This window comes from Biomphalaria glabrata, chromosome 4 (assembly GCF_947242115.1).
Source record: "Biomphalaria glabrata chromosome 4, xgBioGlab47.1, whole genome shotgun sequence".
NCBI lineage: Eukaryota > Metazoa > Mollusca > Gastropoda > Planorbidae > Biomphalaria > Biomphalaria glabrata.
This window is the reverse complement of record NC_074714.1, coordinates 26,509,241-26,536,374: the sequence shown is the minus strand read 5'-3', so window position 1 is coordinate 26,536,374 and position 27,134 is coordinate 26,509,241. Positions and strand designations below refer to the sequence as shown.

Genomic DNA, 27,134 nt, shown 5'->3' with positions numbered 1-27,134 from the left:
GTTTTGAATCTAAGTCTAAGGGTTACAAGGAGTTTGTATCATGAAATAAATCAACTAAAATTTAAAGAAACATTTTTATTTAAAAAAGATTCAAAACTTTATTAAACAAAATAATTTTTTTTTAATGATTTATGTTTAAAAAAAAAAATTACAAAATTTCCAAAAGATAATTTGTAAAAATATTAGAAAGTACAGCAGTGTGACACCAAGTCTAAAAACTGTATTAGGAAGAAGTTCTCTAAAAACTGTATTAGGAAGAAGTTCTCTAAAAACTATTAGGAAGAAGTTCTCTAAAAACTGTATTAGGAAGAAGTTCTCTATAAAATGTATTAGGAAGAAGTTCTCTAAAAACTGTATTAGGAAGAAGTTCTCTAAAAACTGCATTAGGAAGAAGTTCTCTAAAAACTGTATTAGGAAGAAGTTCTCTAAAAACTGTATTAGGAAGAAGTTCTCTATAAAATGTACTCTAAAAACTGTATTAGGAAGAAGTTCTCTATAAAATGTATTAGGAAGAAGTTCTCTAAAAACTGTATTAGGAAGAAGTTCTCTATAAAATGTATTAGGAAGAAGTTCTCTAAAAACTGTATTAGGAAGAAGTTCTCTATAAACTGTATTAGGAAGAAGTTCTCTATAAAATGTACTCTAAAAACTGTATTAGGAAGAAGTTCTCTATAAAATGTACTCTAAAACTGTATTAGGAAGAAGTTCTCTATAAAATGTATTAGGAAGAAGTTCTCTAAAAACTGTATTAGGAAGAAGTTCTCTATAAAATGTACTCTAAAAACTGTATTAGGAAAAAGTTCTCTATAAAATGTATTAGGAAGAAGTTCTCTAAAAACTGTATTAGGAAGAAGTTCTCTATAAAATGTATTAAGAAGAAGTTCTCTAAAAACTGTATTAGGAAGAAGTTCTCTATAAAATGTACTCTAAAAACTGTATTAGGAAGAAGTTCTCTATAAAATGTATTAGGAAGAAGTTCTCTAAAAACTGTATTAGGAAGAAGTTCTCTATAAAATGTACTCTAAAAACTGTATTAGGAAGAAGTTCTCTATAAAATGTACTCTAAAACTGTATTAGGAAGAAGTTCTCTATAAAATGTATTAGGAAGAAGTTCTCTAAAAACTGTATTAGGAAGAAGTTCTCTATAAAATGTACTCTAAAAACTGTATTAAGAAGAAGTTCTCTATAAAATGTATTAGGAAGAAGTTCTCTAAAAACTGTATTAGGAAGAAGTTCTCTATAAACTGCATTAGGAAGAAGTTCTCTGTAAACTGTATTGGGAAGAAGATTCTCTATATATGGAAGGGATTTGAAAGGACTGAAAATATACAAAGTAATTTTACTTGTGTTGGTGGTAGACCATTCAGAACACAATTGGAATGTTTAAACACACAATTAAAAAAAATAAAATATTTTACAGTTCAAACCAGGAAGTTTCTCTTGAAGTTAACATTTGAATATATCTTTTGGTTCACTAACAAAATTATAGCACATAATGTATGAAAGAAATTTTGGTTTTATTGCATGAAGTAAAATGCTAAGTATGAACCAAATGAATATAAAATATATTGATAAAATATTTAATTACTATCACAATATAGGATCTGGACACTAAATGTACAGAAAGAATTGATAATGAGTTAAAGGAGAAAACAACACATTTTTAAAATTAATCTCATCAATGGTAACTGAAACATGAAGTGAACCAAAGTGTCTGGATTCATGCATTACAAAACTGCTACTTTATTCAGTTCACAGTTTTATGAGAGTTAATGTCTGGATGTGGCATACAATAATAACTCTAAGACAACAAGCAAAGCAACTAACATTCAATAATCTAAGTGTACAGAGAAACAACAAGGAAAAACAGGGAAGTCATATACATAAAAAAAATAAAAAAATTGAAAGTCTGCATTCAATGATTGTTCTCTTAAATCACAGATTGAAACTTGTAGCTGATGGAAAAAACATTGAGAAGGATTAAGTTCTTTTAAATATAAAGCAATCATTTAGGTCAGTGTCATTGACAAGAGGTGTCGCCAACTAAGTATTTTGTATAAAAAAATTAAAAAAAATACATTTAATTAAGACCTCTAACCCTAAAACTAACCCAAAATGTGATTACAATCTAGCTCTGTTGTTGGTCTGGCTTTAACCACAAAGAATGACGTGAAAAATAAGTGACTAAATATTGTTTCTTTTATTAAAACTTTGAGCTTTGACATATAATATCTGTTATTACTTAAACCTGTTTTAATCTCAGGGGGAGACAATTATAGTGGGGGGGGGCTATAGGTTGGTAGACCTAAACATAGGAATATTTTTCAACAATCACATTTATTTCTTGGGAGGAAAAAAGTTGGCTTGATAAAATAAGTTTTTAAAAGAAAAAGGCCTTTAAAAAAATTTTTTTTGCTTTTTACAAAATAACTTTCATAGAGATTTGGCTTTGAAAGTAAAAAAATAAATAAGTTAAAGATTTATTATATTTATTCACAACAAAAAAATTAGAAAAAGTAACATCATTCATAGAGTTGTATTGGATAAAAATGTCACATTCTACACAGTTGCAATGTCTATAATAATTTGTTGAATTTTACAAATAAAGACAAAGCATGCCTTTTATAGCCACTCATTAGAGGAAACATAGCTGATGAAGAGGCAAATAGTAGTTTTTACATTTTTTAAAGAGAATATATACTTTGGCATCGGATAAAACATTTCAGAGAATAACTTAATAGGAAACATAGGAATATTTTTCAACAATCACATTTATTTCTTGGGAGGAAAAAAGTTGGCTTGATAAAATAAGTTTTTAAAAAAAAAAAGGCCTTTAAAAAAATTTTTTTTGCTTTTTACAAAATAACTTTCATAGAGATTTGGCTTTGAAAGTAAAAAAATAAATAAGTTAAAGATTTATTATATTTATTCACAACAAAAAAATTAGAAAAAGTAACATCATTCATAGAGTTGTATTGGATAAAAATGTCACATTCTACACAGTTGCAATGTCTATAATAATTTGTTGAATTTTACAAATAAAGACAAAGCATGCCTTTTATAGCCACTCATTAGAGGAAACATAGCTGATGAAGAGGCAAATAGTAGTTTTTACATTTTTTAAAGAGAATATATACTTTGGCATCGGATAAAACATTTCAGAGAATAACTTAATAGGATACATTGGCTGCCTTGGGAAGACAAAATAAAAACATTAATTTGAAATAGAAGATAGAAAGAAACTCTGAAATAGAAGACAGACTGAAAGAAACTCTGAAATAGAAGACAGACTGAAAGAAACTTTGAAATAGAAGACAGACTGAAAGAAACTCTGAAATAGAAGAAAGACTGAAAGATACTTTAAAATAGAAGACAGACTGAAAGAAACTTTAAAATAGAAGACAGACGGAAAGAAACTGGCCTAAGAATACAATTAAAAAGGGAAGCAATGTTTACTTCTCAAAGTATGTATATAAAATGCATGTAAAAATACAGTGAAACTTAATGTTAACCATTAAAACTAAATTTCTTTAAAGGTTTAATTGCTTATATTTATAAATACATCATGAAGTGATTATAGAAAGTTGCATTCTAATTCTAAAAAACAAGTCTCACATGTTAAAAACAGAATATATAAATATTTTTTTTCTATTTCTTATAAATTACAGAAAGTATCAGAGATTCAAAAGTAAAAAACATTTCAAATTACATTAAGTAAACTCATTGAACACTTTTTATTTGTTTTAATGTACGTGCAATTCAAACTAAACACAATGCTTACATCTGTTTACAAAAACAATATGAGAAAAATGTCAAACTAATTTATTTTTCAATTTCTGTCCAAAATGTTAACAATGATATGAATTTTATGCAAATATTTTGTATGGGATGTTGATTGCATGGATTTACAGTTCACTTGGTATAAAGATATAAAATAAACAATTAAACTTTTGTTGCTATAAGAATCTAACATCACATTTAATGGAAACAAATATTGTGCAACTGTGCTACTTTTTGAAAGGATAGAAATCACTTGTTTGGGTTCTTGACTAGATCTATTTCAGCAGCATTTCTAATGCTAGACAGAGAGTAGTCCTTCACAAGATGACCATTTTCAAAAACAACTTCCAGTAGATCCTGAAATGGAAGACACACATTTTAAAAGCTACTATAATATAGTCCTAAAAAGTTATGTATCAAAATACTTTCATTCATTTTAATATTCAATTTATTCTATTATTAACAAATATTTACATTGAAGTGATTTGTATTTAAAATATTAGCAAACAAATACAAAATGTTTTACAAATTCTACTTTTGACTTTGTTGCCATTAATTTCTTTTAAGTACTAAGAGTCAATTTTCTAAATCTATCAATTTTCTAAATCTATTTAAGTCCAATGTCAATGACATAAGATTAAGATAAAAAAAAAAGACTTACTTTAGAAGGATCCCCACTGCCTTCTTCAAATGTTTTATATTCATTATTATGTAACTCCAAGGTTAGCTTTCCTCTTTTGCTTTTTTTACCCCTGTCTGTAATTGGATCTTTGAAAACATTTACCTAGATGATAGAACAAACAATATAAGAACAGTTTTCAGGTGAAATTACAAACAATAAGTTAATAGCTTTACAGACAGTCATTTTGAAAACAAAGAAATCTAAACAGCTTAACAATAACTTATTGTGAGTCTTTCATAAAGAAAAAAGTAAAGTAAAAGAAATGAATTTGAAAATGATTTAACACTTTCCTAAATGAAGACTTCTATGTACACTCATTGATAACATTGCCAAACCATGACTTAAGTACAATGGCATGAGAAGGAAGAGGACCTTGGCTATATGAATTTTAATCCATGTGTACATATTTTTTATGTGAATTTATAATAAATACATAAATAAAAACATAGTGTGACCTCTGCAATAATATGAAGAAAATTTATATCATGTTTATTTAAGGTTGGTCAAACTGCATTGATTTTATTACATTACATATATACAGAAACTTTACAAAAAATTCATGTTAAATATTAGATATAATACAAAATTAAAGAACCTTTTCTTTTTGAAAATCTAAATAAACACCTAAGAAAATGATTATATAAATGCTGTATCAATTGAGACAAGATGATGTTTGAAGCTGTAAACTCACAATTTTGTCTGTAACTTTAAAAAAGTAGCTATGTTACAGTAACATGAGTCACTTCAAATTTATTAATTAGGTTTTAACTCATATTTGTCACATTTGGCATATAAGGTAATTAGTGATGAGATTTAAAACACATTTCAATCTAACCAAACTATTATGTTTGAACAAACCTCCATGCCATTTATGATTGCATAATTACACTTAAATGCACATTTCTGGGTGTCTCTATCCAGCCTCTGCAGCAAAGCTCCACCACTTCCAAAGGCTAGCATGTCAGCACTCCACAGATTTTCTTTCATAAATTCCAATATCTCTGAAAGTGTCTCATAGGAAATGCCATCACCCTGTATCACTCTCACATAAGGTGGTAACATTTTATAACCTTTTGAGTTAACTGTTGTGCCAAATTTTTCACCTAGGATATTTAGTACCTGCATAACATTAACAAATAAACTAAATTATGAAAATGCAATAAAATTTGAAAGAAAAAATAATTAGAATATTAAGAAATTAAAAGTTTAGTTAGTTTAAAGGATAGAACTGATGGCAAACGTAAACGTTTTAACTTACCTTGACAACAATTTCTTTGGGTTCTCCAGAATCAGGTCTAATTACCAATGTTCCTTTGTCCCCCCGGGAAACCACAGCATCTTTTAATTGATCACCCCAAATGTTCTCACAGGCATTCCAAATGTTATAGCTGTCACTAACACAGGCAACTAGACCAGTAGGAAACTTATCTAACATATTTTTAAATGCTTCTTTCTCTCCTTCTGGACCCCAGGTTGTTATTGTGCTGTTTTAAAACATGAAATTTAATTTTAAGATGCAAATGAACTGGAAAATTTTTTTTTAGGAATTGTGTTAGCAGATTGTACTTAATTCTAAATTTAAATTTTGCCAAGATAGACAGATATGACTTTGTCCCTACAAGTGAAAGAATTGTCAAGGAATAAATGTTTTTTTTTATTTGCTAAAACTTATTTTGTTTCTTGACAATAAAAAACAAAACAAACTCAAACTAATTTTCTTGTAGCAAAAATGGTATTAGCAGCATATACTATTTTGATATATTTTATATGAAAGATCAACATTTTTAAAATAAAAAAAAAATGTATGCATTGTGAAGCATTAATGTTTTATTTGAAACCAAAATTGACACCCAGCTAACCACCAGCCTTATTTAGAACATAACAGTGTAGCTGGCACCCAGCTAACTACCAGCCTTGTTTAGAACTTAACAGTGTAACTAACACCCTGCTAACCACCAGCCTTGTTTAGAACTTAACAGTGTAGCTGGCACCCAGCTAACTACCAGCCTTGTTTAGAACTTAACAGTTTAACTAACACCCTGCTAACCACCAGCCTTATTTAGAACATAACAGTGTAGCTGGCACCCAGCTAACCACCAGCCTTGTTTAGAACTTAACAGTGTAACTAACACCCTGCTAACCACCAGCCTTGTTTAGAACTTAACAGTGTAACTAACACCCAGCTATCCACCAGCCTTGTTTAGAACTTAACAGTGTAACTAACACCCAGCTAACCACCAGCCTTGTTTAGAACTTAACACTGTAACTAACACCCAGCTAACCACCAGCCTTGTTTAGAACTTAACAGTGTAGCTAACACCCAGCTAACCACCAGCCTTGTTTAGAACTTAACAGTGTAGCTAACACCCAGCTAACCACCAGCCTTGTTTAGAACTTAACAGTGTAGCTGACACCCTGCTAACCACCAGGCTTGTTTAGAACTTAACAGTGTAGCTGACACCCTGCTAACCACCAGCCTTGTTTAGAACATAACAGTCTACTTTCCAATGTACTACTACTTTCACTTCTATGGGTTCTCCTCCCCTTGTTTTCAAATTTGTTTTTGCATCAGTAACACTAAGTTACAAATATGTGTTAAAATCAATGTTGGTCAAAAGCTGAATGTTAACTAAAAAAATAAAATTGATAGTGAAGAAACATTTCAGATTTTTTCTCTTAAAAGTTCATTTCTTATTGTGTTAGTCAAACTATGTGTTTAAAAAGAAAAAAGTAACTATGTCTGGATTAGTAGTGAAAGTAAAGTTTAAGTTTTAAATTGAAATTAAGTTCATGTATCTAAACTGTTTCTTTATTGTCCTCAGAGACCCTTTCAATTTCCTTTTTTCTATTACAAAATCAAATGTTCTTTTTTTTTTTTTTTAAAATTCAATGTATTATTACTATTTATAAACATACCTATGTTCTGCTGCAGGAATAGAAAAACCAGCAGTTTTGCAACCATAATATTTTTTAGCTGTTGTAAGAGCAACAATAGTGTCTGTACCTTGAAAATTGACTAAATGTGCAGCACCACCAATACCTGCTGCCTAATATAAAACAGATAGCAATTTAAAAAAAACAAAATTAGCCATTTTTATATATATATATACATACAGTGCTTTGTTAAGACTTCCAAGGAGAGAGCCAATATGGAGATGCTGTACTTAAGGCAGATGCCCTTTGTGTTTGTCATGTCTCTATGTAAATAAACGTCTATGTCCTCGTTGAGTTGCCTCACTTAAGTTATTACAATTGGTGTCAGAAGTGGGATTATAGGCAACTCAACGAGAGGAGGTAGGATTTACAATGGCAGCTTTGAAACAATTAGACCAACTCTCGGTTAGAGAGCTTAGGAAGGAACTTCGTAACCGATATGAGATAATTGGTGGTACCAAGGAGGTGCTTACAGCTCGTCTCCGGCAAGCCTTGATTGATGAAGACGAAGATCCGGAGACCTACCTATTTGAAATTGAACCGGAGATTTATGAGCTTATTGGAAAGATAAATGAAGGTATTGATGCAATGTGTGAACAAATTAACAGTATGGGGAAAAAGGTAGATAAAATGGTGGTAGACTCGGTAAAGGAGCAGTTGCCTGTAGACTCGTTGGTCAAGACTGTGGCTGCACAAACAGTGGTGACGGAGATGCTGGGAATTGGAGCGCCGTCTGTGTCTGTGTTGTGGGCAAGTCTTGTGGTTGTGACTTTCAAGACGAGAAACGTGACAACGATTGCTGTGATGATCTCAACGAGATGTACCGAATCGAATGGAAAGTGACAAATGAAGAAACTGAAGACTGTTACGTGCCTGAAGCGTTTGTTCCTGTTGTACCTGTTAACAGTACCTTAACTGAAGTCTGTTACGTGCCTGAAGCGTTTGTTCCTGTTGTACCTGTTACCAGTACCTCAATGAGCCGGACGGAGCAAGACAATGTTGGGTCTGCGTTCAAGCCTGTTGCTATGGACCTTAAAGACCTCTGCCTATCTGTCGGTGCTCACGAGGGAAATTCGAAGCTTGACAACTGCATCCAGAAGTTTAGCATGAACTGTACGTGCGGCACATCACACATAGAATTTAGATGCCAAGAAAACCACCAACAGGGCATATGTACTTCTACCATCATCATCGACATTGGCATAGATGAATGTCAATCAAACCACTCTAAATCTGAGCTGTCAAGAGGAAGACATTTTCCACTTGAACCTGAAGAGACCTATCTTCTGGAATAAGACTGTTGTCTGAGGATGACTGCGGTGCATTGGACTTTGCTTGCAACGTGGCTGCAAGCGAACCTGAAGCTCCCTTGAGAGGCGTCTGTCAGGAAGGTCTGCTGAGACAGAGTGTCCAATCAACAGCTGTGCTGAAGAAATCAGTGCTCGACCCTATCTCTTTGTGTGGCAAACGGCCACGTCATTATCGCAACAACAGCCTGGTCAACTGGAGAAAGAGAAAGCGGCACTGGAGGAAAACAATGCGGATGGCCTCATGGGGAACATGCTCCCTGCCGCCTGTGGCTCCCACTGATCGACCTCCACCTGAACTGTCAAACCTCAGCTGCAGTGTTTCTTTTCGGGACGAAAAGTGCTAAGACGAGGGCAATGTTATGACTTTGCCATGCGCACCGCCATCCAAGATAGTGCAGAAAGAAGGTGCGCACTATCAGTGACCAGACAAGTCGGATGTTGACATAGGAGACTAAGGATTTCCGCCCAAGGAGAGAGCCAATATGGAGATGCTGTAATCAAGGCAGATGCCCTTTGTGTTTGTCATGTCTCTATGTAAATAAACGTCTATGTCCTCGTTGAGTTGCCTCACTTTAGTTATTACAATATATATATATATATATATATTATAAAGTAGAATGTGAGGTGTATGTATGTATGGATGTATGTTACTTATAGACATCAAAACCGCTTGACCAATCTTGATAAAACTAGGCAGGAATGTTCCTTGGGTACCAACTTAGACCATAGTGTATGTATTGTAGCCCTAAAACAAACTTAAGACCCTAAAAAAAAATAAAGTTGTCCAACTCTATTACAGCTATAGTATTTTATGGATCTAGGCCATGTCTACAATGTTGACATGAGAAAAGATAGAAAGGATTTAGACCTAGATCTAATTTTAAGAATTACACTTTGCGCAGATAGTTTTTTACTTTGACACATGAAAAGACAAAAGAAGATCCATTGATTTCATTATATAATAAAATTAACCTTGAATTTTGTGTTTCAAAAGCATTTTTTACATTAATTAGTTCCTTATATCTGTGATTACAGATTTCCTGACGAACATTCTTTCATTAGACAATTCCGTAATGAATCGCGTACTAAATATTAATTCGTTTAATTGTTTACTTTATAATCCCATCCCTAGATCTAAAACTCTAATTCAACTCTAAGATGATAAAACTTCTCTTCGCACGGATAGTTTTATACTTTAACACATTAACATATTAATTAAAGTCCATTCATTTCATATTTTGATCAAATAAACATTCAAATTTGGTTTTCTAAAGCTACATTCGTTTACGACAGCTGCGAAGCCGAGTTGAGATAGGCCTAGATCTATATTCATTCATGAATCGCGTACTAAAAATTATTTCGTTTAATTGTTCCCTTTATAATACCATCCCTAGATCTAAAACTCTAATCCAACTCTAAGATGATAAAACTTCTCTTCGCACAGATAGTTTTATACTTATACACATAAACATATTAATTAAAGTTCATTCACTTTTTATTTTGATCAAATAAACATTCAAATTTGGTTTTCTAAAGCTACATACATTTAAGAAAGCCACGAAGCCGAGTTGAGATAGGCCTAGATCTATATTCATTCATGAATCGCGTACTAAAAATTATTTCGTTCAATTGTTCACTTTATAATCCCATTCATTTAACAAAGCTATCGCTCTTTTCGTTTTTAATAGATAAGAATGTATAGACCTCGGGTAAACCCATTTTCGCAAAACTAATTTTATTTTCGTAACGAAAGAGAAATTATGTGAAAGGATTATTAGCTAAGTTTAACATACATCTAAATCCAATCCACTAGATTATTCAAAAGCATTTTTTACATAAATTAGTTCCTGATATCTGTGACTACAGATTTCCTGGCGAACATTATTTCATTAGACATTACCAATGGTTACACATTAACATATCTCTCTACTGAGTCTATTCCTAGGCCTAGGTCTAAAACTCTTATTGAACTCTAAGATGATAAAACTTCTTTTCGCAAAGATAGTTTTGTGCTTTAACACATAAATATACTAATTATTTAACATTCATTTCATATTTTAATTCAAATTTGTTTTTCTAAAGCATTTTAATACATTTGTTCGCTGTTCGCTAAAGCTGCGTAGCCGTGTTGAGATAGGCCTATATTCATTCATGAAAAAAGGTCACTCATGCACAGCACAGAATGAACTCTATAAAAGCCAATGTTTAACTCTAGATTAGTGTAGATTTAGATCTATGTCTACCTCAATATATACTTTATACTTTATACACATGAACATACAAAATTTAGTCTATTCATCTCAAATTTTAATCAAATATATGTAGGCCTACAAGCAAATGTTTTAATTTGAAAAACAAAATGGATTCAAGCCTATTAACTATTTTGATTTGATAGCTTCATTCACACTATTTTTACATTGACACATTCGCTTTACTTATTACATTATTATTTCGTTTGATTGTTTAAACACTCTCAGTGACTATATCGAAAGTAATGTGCAAATAAAGACCCGCGGGTCGCGGGTAACATATGTCTAGTATATATATATGTATATACAGTGCTTTTTTTGTGACAGTACGCAACAATACGGCGTAACGGCAACTTTTACAATGTGGGGAAATTATTGATTTTTCTTGTATTTTAACGTTTATTATTAATTTATTAGTAGTTAAAAAAGCACTGTATATATATATATATATATATATATATATATATATATATATATATATATATATATATATAAAAGTGTACATAATATTACAATTATAGAAATCATAAAATTATTTAAAGTAATAAAGAATAAAATGACTACAATGTAGAGACAAAAAAATATGATTAGAAACAAATTAACTACAGATATAAAATTTACTACAAAGAGAGCATTTAATTAATTAGACACAAGTTGAACTACCACTATTATAACAAATTTTGTCAACAAAAGGTGTAAACTGCACATCTAACACTAGAATGACCCCTAAAGTAACTTACCTCAACACTAGTACAGCCTCTAAAGCCAAAATCATGGAGCTTGAAAGGCAGTTGATTTAAATTATCAGCAGTTTCATGCAAATATTTGGCAATGATTTCTTTCTGGCAGCGAGAGTTAGTTGCCACAGTCATGGGATACCAAACTTGAACTAGTAGAGTCTTCATACAAAAATATCAGAGAATTATTTATCAGATTGATTAGTAACTAAGGGACAATAATGAAAAATAATAAAGGGATATAAAACTTATAAATCAAGTCAAAAAAATTAAGGGAATCTGATGAACAGTATCTAGCAATGAGGATCTAAAAGGGATGTGTCTTAACAAGATTTCTCCAGCTATTGTTTCAAAAAGAAGTTTGTTTCAAGTGGTCTCTTCTATGTCAGATATTATCAATTCCTTTCTCTAAAATAAAACAATCTATTGTTTATGCTTGCTTCAAACTCAAAATAAAACAATCTTTTGCTTTTGCTAGCCTCAGACTCTAAAATAAAACAATCTATTGCTTTTGCTAGCCTCGGACTCTAAAATAAAACAATCCATTGCTTTTGCTAGCCTTAGACTCTAAAATAAAACAATCCATTGCTTTTGCTAGCCTTAGACTCTAAAATAAAACAATCCATTGCTTTTGCTAGCCTCAGACTCTAAAATAAAACAATCCATTGCTTTTGCTAGCCTTAGACTCTAAAATAAAACAATCTATTGTTTATGCTTGCTTCAAACTCAAAATAAAACAATCTTTTGCTTTTGCTAGCCTCAGACTCTAAAATAAAACAATCTATTGCTTTTGCTAGCCTCAGACTCTAAAATAAAACAATCTATTGCTTTTGCTAGCCTTAGACTCTAAAATAAAATTCCTTTGTTTATGCTTGTCATTTGGAATAACATTTAGCCTCCACAAACTAATTATCATTATAATAATGATTTGCAATTGTGTGAAGACTTGAAGGATTTTCTATAATGAGTATAGCAGTATCTAGTTATAAACCAAAAAAGTTTTCAAAATCACATTTAAATACCAACACAATAAAGAAAAGTTAAAGGAATAAAGGACCAAATAACAGCACAGCTACTATAAATTTATGCCATAAAATTAAAAGCAAAAATAAAATGTGGCACCTCAAAATAATTAGTCAGCCAATAACACTTTGGATCTGTATTTTCTACTGTAAATAGAACATTTCTAGTTGGCACAACAGAGCCCTCAGGTACAGCTTTAATCCTCAAGGGTAGATAGCCCTTATGAACCTGTGCAAATAATTTAATTTAATTATGAAATTCCAAAATATGTTGATTTGATTTATTAGTATTAATTTTTTTAGAAACATTTTCTTTGACTAATTTAGAGACTAGGATTGCAAAGGAGCTTAGCCCTGGCCATTATTCACTATCTGACCATATCCTGCTCAGACAGGATATCATTGCAGGATTGTTGGCCAGATAGTTAAAAGTATACTTAAGTGCCTACATTTATATTAATATGTATGAAGTGGCCATGGTTTTATTAGCCTATGCTAAGGTATTCATGTGCATAAATGTATTAATGTCAAGTACCTGGTAACAGAGCCACGGTTGAATAATTTGTCAAGGAAAATAAATATTTACCAGAAAAATCGCTTATATGTTCTGTTTGTTCTAAAAATCATTCTTGTCTACTGGTGTAGGGATATCTTCACAGGGAGAGCTTAATGCCCCACTTCCTTATTTGTTTAGTCCATCACATTGATTGATAATGACCACATTGAGTCAGAAGGGATTAACATACCTTGCTAAGACAATTTGTTGATAATGTCCAGAGTGATGATGCTGAGATTGATGAAACTTATTTTTTCTTAAATATATATATATACACTATTTGTATCAGTTCTAGACACCAGGACCAGAAGCTGTCTGAGACCTGATGACCAGTTAAAGGTCTGAAATATATGAAAACTTACATCTACCCATTATAGAACCAAGATTGCACTTTCCCTTTGAGAGCTTTACATTAGTTATATATATAAATATTCTACATCAATCAACCACACACACCCTTTTCAGTTGGGGGCTTGTTCATACATTGTTTTGTCTTACATTACACAAATTAATTTGTGGTAGCTGTTAATAAATACTGATCAACATTAATTTGTAAATCATTGATAAGTTTAAAACAATAAGGGAAAAAAAAAGATAACAAGCAATAGAAAAAAAGAATACTTTAAAAACAAAGCTTATCTAAGGGAAAGAACAGCTAATTACTGCCATTTACTGAAAATTACAGGGTTTATCTCCATTTGTGCTACATATATATTGAAATTAATTAATTAGTACTAAATGATTTGGATTGATTCATGCATTGTCATCAACTATGAATTTTGCAAAATTTCAACTTGATCTGAGAAAGGGAATTGGGTGAAAAAAAAATCAAAATGCAATAAGGGGATTAAATCCATATATACATCCACATCTCTCATTAAGTAGCATTAATTCCCATTATTTTGATAGCAAACAAAATAATTAATCACCAATAATTTATTACCTAATTGGTTTATTTTTTGACTGATTCATGTCTTGTCAGGTTCAATGAATAATTTTGCAAGGTTTTAACTTGATCCAAGAGTGGGGAATGGGAGAAAAAAACATGTTCAAACTTTTTACCAGACAGAGTGAGTTGATATAAGCTTTTTCAATATTATTAACGTATGTATGGTACATTAAAAGTTTTACAAAATTTTCAATAACAAGCTAGACCCATATGGATGGTATCCAGCTACAGCTAGATATCTCTATTTTACTACCTGGCCAAATCCAGCTATCAAAAAGTACTATCAATGGCACCCTTAATAGAAACACAGAAAAATCAGAAGAAATAATGTTTTTTTATTTCAATAAGTAGAGAGAAAATTTTTTTGAACACCTCATGTCTAAGTCTATTGCTAAAAAATGTTTTTACCTCTACTATATAATTCCATCCTTCTTCATTGAACACATCTTGACCAAAATGTAAATGGTATATATCTTTGGCTTCTTTTATTTTCTCTTTGGTAACAACAGGTCCCACAAGCCACCGCTTTAATATGTATTGTAGCCCAAAAAACACTGTGTATGGAAACTTTCCTCCACGACTTTCAAAATAGGAACAAATAGTTGTTGTATTGGGTGGATATTGTAAATGATGAGTAACCTTAAAAAAAACAACAAGAAAACAATTTTAAGTAAATTTTTTTTCTAAGTCTTAAAATATGATTTTTAAATTTTATTTGGGAACTTTGTAACTGTAAAAATTGTAAAAATTATGAATTGTAATCTAATAAAGGAAGATTTGGATTAAAAACAAATATTAAAATTATTCTAATCATCATCATCATCATCATCAAACTCCATTAGAGTGAGGGCTTGAGAAGCTCAAATCCTCTCTTGCAAAAGTCCTGGACAGAAACCCTGCTGTCTTGCGTAGTGCATGAATGTCGCCATACAGGTCAAGAATTTTGGGTTTCCCAGACCTGTCGAGACGGAGATCAGCAAGTCTGGGGCAGTCAAACAGAATATGAGGCACGGTTTCCTCTTCTTCCCCGCAGCGAGGGCACCGTGAATCGAAATTTGGCCATAGCCACGAGAAATATGAGCCAACAGGACAGTGGCCTGTCCTGCACTGTGCTATAATAGCTTGCTCAGGCCTGGACAGCCTCCACCACGGGGAAGTGCGGTCAGGGCGCCTCATGCGCTCCCAGACTACATGGGCTTTTTGGGACTTGTCCCAGCACTCAAACCACTTTTCCATTTCTGTTTTTTGTATTATAGCCAGGGCTTGATGAAAGCTTACAGCCTGATCAGTGGGTGGAGTTCGCCCTCCCTGGTGGGCCAAAGAGTCTGCGATTGTGTTGCCAATTCTATTCTAATAGATTAGATACACATCACTTTTGTTACTAGCGTTTTTCTCACAATTTAATGTTCACAATTTGATCAACATAAAAACTGAAACAGAATTTATAACCTCTATCCTAAGATTATTTGTAACACTTGATAAAAAAATTGAAGGTGTATTAAAGCTTTGGAGAGCCTATCAAATATTTTGCTAAAAAGCTGAAAAATCAAAGAATACTCATACATTGTATGTAGGTCTATTTTCTAAGGCGTAGAGTGCATGTGTGTAAGGGAACTGATACTGGTAATCTAATTTAAGGCAAAAAATATGTGTGGGAGTGGTAGCAATATAAAGCAGGCCTAAAGCAGATACTAAAATTCAAGTGGGGAGGGAGAGAAAAGTGAAATATTACTCACAGGCCAGAAGTGAACGTGTTTGCGAGGGCAATTTAAAGTGGGCCATTCCAAATAAACGTAACATATCCTAGAATGCACTGGCCAACACTGGTTGAAATGTGGTTGATCCAATTCAACATAATCAATAATAGAATTAGCAGGACAAAGGAATGTAGGGGGGGGGGGGCATCTAACTTTATTCTGACTCCATTGAATGCTTGTGTTTCCATCAATTGACCTTCTCATTATCCAGTCTATTACCAATAGGAAGATTGTTGGGCAAAGGATGCAGTCCTGCCTTACACCCATCTTCATTTCAAAGGAGTTTGTCAGCTTTCCATTGTGGATAATGCTGATGAATTTGTCTGGTATACCATAATGACTGATCAGTTTCCATACGACTTCTCTGTCTACACTGTCAAATGCTTTTTAAGTCCACAAAGGTTAAATAAAGGGAGGACTGACATTCTATAGATTGCTGTAATACAATGTGGAGTGAGGCTATAGGGTCTGTGCATGAACTGTCTTGTCTAAATCCTGCTTGTTTTCTGCGTAGTTTTGTTGTCTAGTGCTTTCTTTAATCTATCCTAAATAATACAAGTCAGGATTTTGCTGGGAATAGAGAGAAGCATAATTCCATGTCAGTTGATATGATAGGTCTTTTTTTGTTACAGTTTCACTAGATAGATCACTTTCCAGTCTGTTGGTATTATCTCTTGCTCACAAATTTTTGCAAGAGGGGATACACAATTTTTGGTGGCACTTTCTGTGCCCTCAGAAGATTTGGTTGGTCCAGCAGCTTTAACATTTTAGTTTTTGAGGGCCTTCATTATTTCCTCTTTAGTTGGAGGGTCGGTGTTGACATTGAGTAATTGAACTGCTGAAGAAATATCTGGAGTAGTCTGTTGGAAAGGTCAATTTAGGACTTCCTTTTAAAAAGTATTTCATCCAGCATTTGTTCTTTTTCAGTAGTCAGTGTTTTGCCTTCTTTGCTTTGTATAGGTCTGTTGCTGCTATTTCTCCAGCCAGATAAGACTTTAGTCACCACATAGAGTCTATTAATATTTCCTTCTTTAGCTTAGCTTCTTTATTCTTCTGTGCAGGATAGTTTCCAGACTTGTTGGATTGCAGCCCTGTGTTCTTCCACAGTTTCTTCCATTAGCCCTGAGAGGGATCTGAATCTGTTCTTTACTTCGCTCTTTATATAGAGTACCATAAGACAATGTAGAAACCAATAGAAAGTAACTTGTCAGTTCTGGACAATCACATGACATACCCACCATGAATGACCTGAGTAGTGTTCACAATAGATCATTCTTGACCATTGCTAATCAACACAGTTGACCGCTGGTATAGCACTGGCCTGGATAAGTTGTGTCAGCTGATTACACACAATTACCCTTATCCGTGTCATCACCAGAGTTATAGCATTATGTTTTCTCTCTTTAGATGTTCATACGGGCATTGTGCCCCTAAATGTTTTTATGGTTTATTTTTGGTCCGGAAGGTTTTCCTCTATGTTTAGTTCTCAATTATATATACAGTGGAATCCAAATCATTCAATATTATGTACGTTGAAGCTATTTAATTAAAACAGGTTCAATTTTCTTCTTTTTTTTTTATTACCACTGAAATTGGAAAATAACATCACAACATTTCCATACACTGTAAAACTTTGTAATCCACCCTTAACAAACCAGTAAAAAATCCTTCAGCATGCTATTGATTGATTTCTAGCATGTCATTTTGTGTGAGCATGGTATTTCTTATATTCCATCATGCATTGACTAATGAGGAACTGTTGTGTATTTATGTTTCTTGTTGTGAACTGATCTGTACTGGTGTGTCAGACTGGCTTGGTGTCTTGTATGTGTTCTGTGTTATCATGAACTGTTTTGTTGTTCTTGTGTAATAACGCCTATGATAGAGACATGTTATTGTAGTGTTTTAGAAGGTTACTTCAGGAACAAAGACTGACCAATCTCTACTCTGTCACAGTGATGCATATACCACACAACTCTTTGTATTCAATGTCACTTGTAGCTATCACTTGAATAAAGCAGGTTCCACTGTATATATGGATCTAGATTAAGATTCTACATGAATAGCACTAGTCATATGGCCAGCACAACGACCAACCTCCTTTAGTTTCTCCAACTAAAGTCAGGTACCCATTAGAGTTGGGTGGACTCAGGGGCTCCCTAAAAATCCTGATATTCAAAATCTCAGTCTTTACCAAGATTCAAACCCAGGACCCTAGGTTCAGAAGTCAAGCGCTTAACCACTCAGCAACCATACCCCCCAACTATAAACTAAAATAACTTAATTACCTAACTTCCCAAAGTCAGAAGAAAAAAGTTGAGAAGTAAAGTTAAAGTAAAATAAAAAAAAGCTTGTCAAGAGGGCTAGCGAATTAAAATTTTGAAAAGGTTATAGATACAGAGAAAAGACAAAAAAAGTTGTAAACTGTAAATGATCTGATTAAGATTATTATATCAATATGATTAATACTGATTAATATCTATATATAGTTCCTAGTACAATCAGAATCTAGATGGTAAACCTAGGTCTAGACTAGAATTTATAACTAGGTTAGATCTTTCATAATCATTGAATCAGTTCAATCAGAGTAAAACCCTACATTAATCATGGCTATCAAAATGACAATATAAAAATATCTATCTATCTATCTATCTATCTATCTATCTATCTATCTATCTATCTATCTATCTATCTATCTATCTATCTATCTATCTATCTACCTACCTACCTACCTACCTACCTACCTACCTACCTACCTACCTATCTATCATCTATCTATCTATCTATCTATCTATCTATCTATCTATCTATCTATCTATCTATCTATCTATCTATCTATCTATCTATCTATCTATCTATCTATCTATCTATCTATCTATCTATCTATCTCTATCTATCTATCTATCTCTATCTATCTATCTATCTATCTATCTATCTATCTATCTATCTATCTATCTATCTATCTATCTATCTATCTATCTATATATATATATATATATATATGAATATATCATAAATTCATATCACAATAATTATAATAATATTATGAATCCCCCTTACTTAAAATATGTTAGATTATATTTATTCACTCTAGATTAGAATCTAAAGTTTATGAAGTAATATTATATACATGTATAATACTGTAATATGATCAATGTTGATATGGTGCGCAAAGGTGCAACAGTTAACAAACAGTTGAGACAAATGCAAGCCGACCCTCCAATCATTGAGAAAGTATCAACACCTTCAAGAACAGACATTCAGAAAGGTAAACGCAGGTATTGTGGAAAGATTCACGAATACATTAAAGAAAAGTGCCCTGCATGGGGTAAAATGTGCCTAGCATGCAAGGGGAGACATCATTTTGCTGTAATGTGCAAAAAGAAAATTCAGCAGGTGTCAGATTATATGTCTAACGATGAAAGACAGATACAGTCGGACACAAGAGATGATGTCATGATGGTAAAAAATGAATGGGTGATGTCTTTGGAGAACCACAAAACGAAAAGGATGACAGCAGTTATGACAGTAAATGGTCACCGTGTAAGGTTTCAAATGGATAGTGGAGCTGATGTAAATACCATCCAGGAAAAATACGTAAATAAGAATCAGATAGAAAAGGCAACGCAAAGATTACTAATGTGGAATAAGACTGAAATGAGACCCTTAGGGAAAGCCACTCTAATGACGAGAAATGAGAAAACTAACGAAACATTTGAGGTGGAATATATAGTTGTACCAAATAATCTAGCATGCCTTCTAGGTCATGAAACTTTAACAAGAATGAAGTCAATAAAGATAGGTTCATAGCATCAGTAGTGAATAACCAAGAAGAAGACTGTAGTCCAAAGTTTACTGGTGATTTGGGTGACTTAGGAGAAGTGTCTTTAAAGATTGATAGCAGCATTAAGCCCAAGGTTCTGCCGTGTAGAAAGATCCCTATTGCTTTACAAGAAAGAGTTAAGGAGGAGTTAAAGACCCTAGTGCAGAGAGGAATCATAGAACCAGTGATAGAGCCTACAGAGTGGGTGAGTCAGATGGCAATTGTGGAAAAAGCTAATGGAAAAATTAGGATCTGCATAGATCCACAAGCCCTGAATAAAGTTTTACTAAGGGAATTCTATAATCTTGCTACTTTAGATGACATATTGGCAGATTTGAACGATGCCAAAATATTCAGCAAATTGGATGTGCAAGAAGCTTTCTGGCATGTCAGACTAGACACAGCGTCATCTAATTTGACAGCAATGATAACCCCTTTTGGTAGATACAAATGGAAACGATTACCATTTGGACTGAAAGTGAGTTCCGAAATTTTTCAGAGACGATTAAATCTAGCACTAGAAGGACTGAAAGGCTGTTTCAATTATGTTGATGATATTATAGTGGTAGGAAGAGGAAGAACGAAAGAAGAAGCACTCAGAAATCATGATATTAACCTAAGAGAGCTGATGAAGAGATGTCAAGAAAAGAAGATTAAACTGAACCATGAAAAGTCTGTTTTTAGAACAGCTGAGATTAATTTTTTGGGTCATATTATTACAGAAGCAGGAATAAAACCAGACCCGAACAAAGTATCTGCGATTTTGAGTTTGAATGCTCCAAAAGATATTTCATCAGTCCGAAGAGTCTGTGGCATGGTTCAATATATTGCAAGATTTGTTCCAGACTTGTCGACAGATTTACAGCCCATAACAGAGTTGGTCAGAAAGAACACACCATTTGTTTGGTCTGATCAATGCACACGAGCTTTCAACAAGATAAAACAGAAAATATCGACTCATGGCACATTGATATATTTTGACCCTAACAAAGAGCTTACATTACAAGCAGATAGTAGCCAAAATGGGTTGGGAGCAGCGTTATTACAAGATGGCTGTCCAATAGCATATGCTTCTAGATCATTAACTGATACTCAGAAAAGATGGGCACAGATTGAAAAAGAATTGTTAGCAGTGGTTGTTGGTTTGGAACGTTTTGACCTGTATACGTATGGCAGGACAGTTATAGTTCAGAATGACCATAAACCACTGGAAAACATCCTTCAAAAACCACTCAGTTCTGCTCCGAGAAGGCTACAAAGTTTAATGATGCGTCTTTATCGTTACGATATCCAGTTTCAATATGTCAAAGGCAAAAATTTGTTCATAGCTGATACTTTGAGTAGAGACCCATCAGAGGAAAAGAGTGATATCCCTGATGTTTGTGTCAATACAGTGGGACTGGCAATACCAGATGCAGTGCTGGAGAAAGTCAGAATCGAGACAGAGAAAGATAGAACATTGAAAACACTTATTCAGTATATCCTAAATGGATGGCCAGACAAACATAATAGTTTACCTGAACTCAAACAATATTTTTCACTTAGAGACATGTTAACATACGAAGACGGACCCCTGTTGAAAGGAGAACAAATAATCATATCGATATCACTTCGCAAGGAAATAGAAGAAAAACTCCATGCAGCACATCTGGGAGTAGACTCAATGAAAAGAAGAGCAAAAGAAACAGTTTTCTGGCCTGGATTATCAGCTCGAATACAGGAAATAGCCAACTCATGCTACATTTGTCAGAAAAATAAACCAGCAAATCAGAGAGAAGAATTAATACAGCACGAAATAGGTTCTAATCCGTGGGACAAGATTGGAATTGATTTATTTCAAATGTGTGACCAACAATATCTAGCCATAGTGGACTATTATTCAAATTTCATAGAGGTAGAAAACATGCAGTTGACAACAACGCACGCAATTATAAAGAAACTGAAAGTTTTATTTGCAAGATATGGGGTGCCCAAAGTCTGTATATCTGATAGCGGACCTCAGTTCACATCGGAATATTTTTCCAAATTTATGATGGAATGGGGAGTGACTCATTTGAAATCTTCTCCAGGACACCATCAATCCAATGGAAAGGCTGAGTCAGCAGTTAAAATTTTGAAGAACATAATGAAGAAATCTAGAGAATCAAAGTCAGATGCTTATGAAGCTCTTCTGGAATTTAGAAATACTCCAAGGCAAGACACAAATCTAAGCCCAGTTCAGATGTTTTTTGGTCGGATGACTCGAACACTGATACCAAACAAAAGGAGTAACATTAAGATTTCTACATGTCAAGAGAACATTATGAGAATGAAAGAAAAACGTCAGATGAGTGTAAAAACATCTTATGATAAGAGGTCAAGAAATTTAAGTCAGCTGAAAACTGGACAGATGGTCTATTTCCAATCTCCTAATGACCCTACATGGAGACGTGGAAGAATCCAGTCTCAAGTCAATCAGAGAGCTTACATTATTCGAGGTGACAATGGTGCAGTGTACCAAAGAAACAGAGTGCATATTAACCCGAAAAGAGAAACAGAAGAAGATATATTTCCCGATACTGATAACAACATACAGGACAATAGAACTCAGGATCAACACGTTCGCCACTCATCAACTCATCATTCCCTGCGACCAAGGGATCAGTTGAAGAAACCGACAAGATTCAATGACTATGTGTCTTAATGAACTATTGAATGTTGATTTTTAAATGTGATATGTTTCATATTGATTGAAGCGTATACATGTATGTTATGTTTAGTTGTTTATGTTGTGGTTTTGTTTTATTTTTTTTCTATGATACTCCCCGAAATGTTTTATTTTTTTTTAATTTTTTTTTTAAAGAAAAGGGGATGTTGATATGGTGCGCAAAGGTGCACGCGTTCAATATAATAAAGTATCATTCTCCGCCATGACACTAATGGTTGTTGTTTGTTTATTGCTGACTGTGAACCTAGATCATAATTAACATGGTGGCAGCGGTGGGATTAATGATCAGAGGTAATCATTAATCAGTATATAAAGGTTTATTGTTTGCAATAATAAATAGGCAACAATTCAAGGCTACGCCTTATTATATATAATCATTGCACAATTTATGAGGAACACGACAGATTATGATGATGACGATAGTAACAACAGTACTAATACAAGTAATAGTAGGCATATATATATATATATATATATATATATATATATATATATATATACTATATAGTAGAAAGTAAGGCGTATGTATGTATGTCACTTATAGAAATCAAAACCGCTTGACCAATCTTGATAAAACTTGACAGGAAAATTTACTTAACACTTGGGAAAGAAAAATCCTTAGGAAAATCTATGGTGCCATACAGGATGAAACAGGGTGGAGGACACGCACTAACCATGAGTTATATCAATTATATGAAGACCCACCAATAGTGAACGAAATAAAAAAGAACAGACTACGTTGGGCAGGTCACCTTGAAAGAATGTCAGACAACAGAGGGGCGAAAATTGTATACAGGCAAAAACCAAAAGGCAGGCGACTCAAAGAGACGAAAGGCCCAGGAGAGATCTGAATGGAAGGATGTGTTAAAGCAGGCCAGAGCCCTCCATGGGCTGTAGCGCCACTGGGATGGATGTTCCTTGGGTACCAACTTAGACCGTAGCGTATGTATTGTAGCCCTAAAACAAACTGAGGACCCTCAAAAAAGAATAAAGTTGTCCGACTCTATTAAAGCTATATAGTAGTATTTATGGATCTAGGCCATGGTTAACAATGTTGACATGAGAAAAGATCAAAAGGATTTAGACCTAGATCTAATTTTAAGAAATACACTTTGCGCAGATAGCTTTTTACTTTGACACATGAAAATACAAAAGAAGATCCATTGATTTCATTATATAATAAAATTAACCTTCAATTTTGTGTTTCAAAAGCATTTTTTACATAAATTAGTTCCTGATATCTCTGACTACAGATTTCCTGGTGAACATTCGTTCATTAGACAATACCGTAATGAATCGCATACTAAAAATTATTTCGTTTAATTGTTCACTTTATAATCCCATTCATTTAACAAAGCTATCGCTCTTTTCGTTTTTAATAGATATGAATGTATCGGCGAAAACGGGTAAACCCATTTTCACAAAACTAATTTTATATTTTCGTAGCGAAAGAGAAAAAAACTTGAAAGGATCATTAGCTAAGTTTAACAAACCTCTAAATCCAATCCACTAGATTAGTAAACACAAACTTAGACCCGCAGGCCGCAGGTAATGTCAGGCTAGTATATATAGTATATATATAGTTATCATATATAGTATCTAGATCTAGTTTGCACTTATACTAATGAAGTTTATAAAGTTAAAATAATAGTATCACTAGATTCTAAATCTATTATAAAGTAAATTAGTATTTCTATATGTACTTGACTTGTTGCCTTGTATATATATATATATTATATATGTAATATAATATGTTATGTTATTTTAAACTAGATATAGATCTATTTTAACTATTTAGATCTATATTTACCAGAGTCTAAATATATAGTCAATATATACAAATATAATTATATATATATAGGCCTTTAGTATATATATAATAATAATAATTATAATATATATATAATATAATTTTATATATATATATATATATATATATATATATATATGGCTCCTTTTGTCTCGAAAGGCAATGGATGCGCCCAAGTGAGTCACTGGTTTTGGCTTAATCTTGAGACGGGGCAGAATCTGGTGTGGCTAATCAAGCCAATTCTAGAACGGCAGACTTTGCCACAATTCGTACATGTGTATGCCTCTGATTTAGGGCTAGCAGACAGGGCAGCTTTCTTTTTTTCCCTCTTGATTAAAGCCGCTTCAATTCTTTTGTTCTCAGCAAGGGTTGTCCCAGCACGCACAGTCTGTCTCCATGCACTCCGGTCTTTGGCTATGTTTTCCCACATACTTTCACTGATGCCTGAGGCTCTCATGTCTCGCTTGCAGACATCTCTATATGTTAGTCTTGGGCGGCCCTTGGGTCTAACTCCTTCCACAAGCTCAGCATATAAGATATCTTTCGGGATTCTACCATCTGGCGTTCGGGTGACATGTCCGAGCCAGCGTAATCTTCTTTGTGTCAGGAGAGCATACATGCTGTTCATATTGGCCAATCTCAAAACTTCCTGATTGGAGACATGGTCCCTCCAAGAGATGCCCATTATGCATCTCAGGCAGCGCAAGTGGAAACTATTCAATCTGTGCTCTTGGTACATGTATGTTGACCAGCTTTCACTGCCATAAAGGAGAGTGCTCACAACACAGGCGTTGTAGACTAGGATTTTGGTCGCTGTGGTCAATTTACCATTTTCCCAGACGCGCTTGGAGAGTTTTGCCAATGCTGTGGTAGCTTTTCCTATCCTTTTTGTCAGCTCGATGTCTAAGTCTAGGTTACTGACAATTGTTGAATCCAAGTAGGTAAATTCCTGCACCACTGAAAGGGTGTGGTTCCCAATTTGTATTATAGGTATTTCTGCGACGTCTTGTGCCAGGATTTCAGTCTTGGAGAGACTTATAGTAAGGCTAAACTCTTGACAAGCAGCTGCTAAGGCGTTCACTAGCTTCTGTAGACCTCCTTGTGAGTGAGATACGAGTGCCGCGTCATCTGCAAACAGCAGCTCCCTTATCAAGATACGACGCCTTTTCGTTTTGGCTTTAAGACGTGCCAGGTTAAAGAGCCTTCCATCGGATCTGCTATGGATGTATATTCCGTCTTCCAGGGATTTAAAAGCACTGGATAGTACGACTGAGAAGAAGATGCCAAATAGTGTAGGGGCCAGTACACATCCTTGTTTTACACCGCTCTTAATGGAGGAAGAACTTTCAAACTGAACGGTACCTTGCATATTTTCGTGAAAAGCTGACACTAGTTTTCTTAACTTATTTGGGCAGCCGATTTTCTCTAGTACAGCAAACAGCCCGCTTCTGCTAACAAGGTTATTATTATAATTATATAGATCTAGATATTCTTTATTTCTAGTCTTAAAACTCTTGGTATTAATTATTTTTAATTATTTATACTAAGAAGACACAAGACAGTTTTTTAAACTATTTAATTTTAAATAACATTAGAATCTACTTAGCCCTTAATTATAATTAATTCTAAACTAAATAAATTCTTAGACCCGATGACGATGTCATGCCTAACCCTAACTCTAAGCCTAAAGCCAAAGCATAAAAGTTAATTCTAAGATTATTTCTTAGACTTGACGTCAAGACTAAGCCTAGCTCTAATTCTAAACCTAAGCTAACCTAACATCTTTAAAATTAAACTTTAAACCATTACTGATTTACTCTAAACTCTTAAGTCTAAGCCTAAGTCAGGCTAAGTCCTAAGTAACACTAAATTACACCGGACCGACTTAGTTTAGACTTACTACTTATTTAGTTATTACTTATTAAACTTATTTACTACTATCGACTATTACTATTACAGTAACGACGGTATTAGTAGTATTATTTACAGTATTTAGATCTAGTTATTAGCCTTACCCTTAGGCCTTAGCCAGGCTTTAATTTTATTTTAGTTAATTTAGTTTAGACTAGTTTAACTAAGTTTAAGTAGTTTAGCCTAGTTTAGGCTTAGGCTGGCTTAGGCAACTTTTACTTTTAATTACTTTAGGCTTTAGGCTAGGGCGGCTTAGGCTAGCGATCTTTGCTCTTTAAAAGATAGTCTAGATCTAGCTCTATTTATCAGTATATCTACCGGTACATCTAGATCTAAATTAAATAAAGAAAGTGTAAAAAAAAAAAAAAAGTAAAATTAAATATACTTTGTAAGAATCAGTAATCAACAATAAATTATCGGTTCCAGCCGCTTCAGCAAATCTATTTTCAGCCATTTTGAAAGCTTGACGTTTACAGATTTTTTCCCTCTAGCAACAAGCGTCGGTTCCAGGAATCACTTGCATGTATAATGATTAGCCTGTGAAATTGTTTGTAAATTATAGGTGAGTGCATATTTCAAAATGTTATAGTCTATGGTTCTAAGTAAGTTACTAACTATAGAGCAGCGGCTCTCAACATTTAGAGATCTAGTCCTATCTAGATCTACATGTAGATTCTAGATCTAATTATGTGCAATCCGTAACCCTCTTACACTATTCCCCACTATACGAGACCCCCAACCCAAAAATTGTTTACGCTCATAAATCTAGGCCTAAAAAAAAAAATTAAGTGACTGCTTTAGCTAGTGCTGCAAAATTGTAAATGTATGAGTATGTTTATATAGTCTATTGTTACTGAACCAAGTCATAGTTTTATTACATGTTTAATCTCTATAAACAATGCGTAAT

At 33.4% G+C, this 27,134-nt stretch overlaps 1 protein-coding gene across 1 annotated transcript; it reads right to left on the bottom strand.

Annotated features, from left to right (window-relative positions):
• Nucleotides 1–60: 60 nt before the first annotated feature.
• On the bottom strand, nt 61–26,763 carry LOC106074111 (nicotinamide phosphoribosyltransferase-like). The gene is made up of 9 exons (XM_056026803.1): nt 26,613–26,763; nt 14,628–14,858; nt 12,815–12,943; nt 11,696–11,854; nt 7,379–7,509; nt 5,721–5,946; nt 5,321–5,581; nt 4,442–4,564; nt 61–4,137 (listed from the first exon to the last, which is right to left on the bottom strand). The coding sequence occupies exons 1-9, from the start codon at nt 26,679–26,681 to the stop codon at nt 4,030–4,032; spliced, it is 1,437 nt and encodes a 478-aa protein (XP_055882778.1). The 5' UTR covers nt 26,682–26,763; the 3' UTR covers nt 61–4,029.
• Between the last annotated feature and the right edge of the window lie 371 nt (nt 26,764–27,134).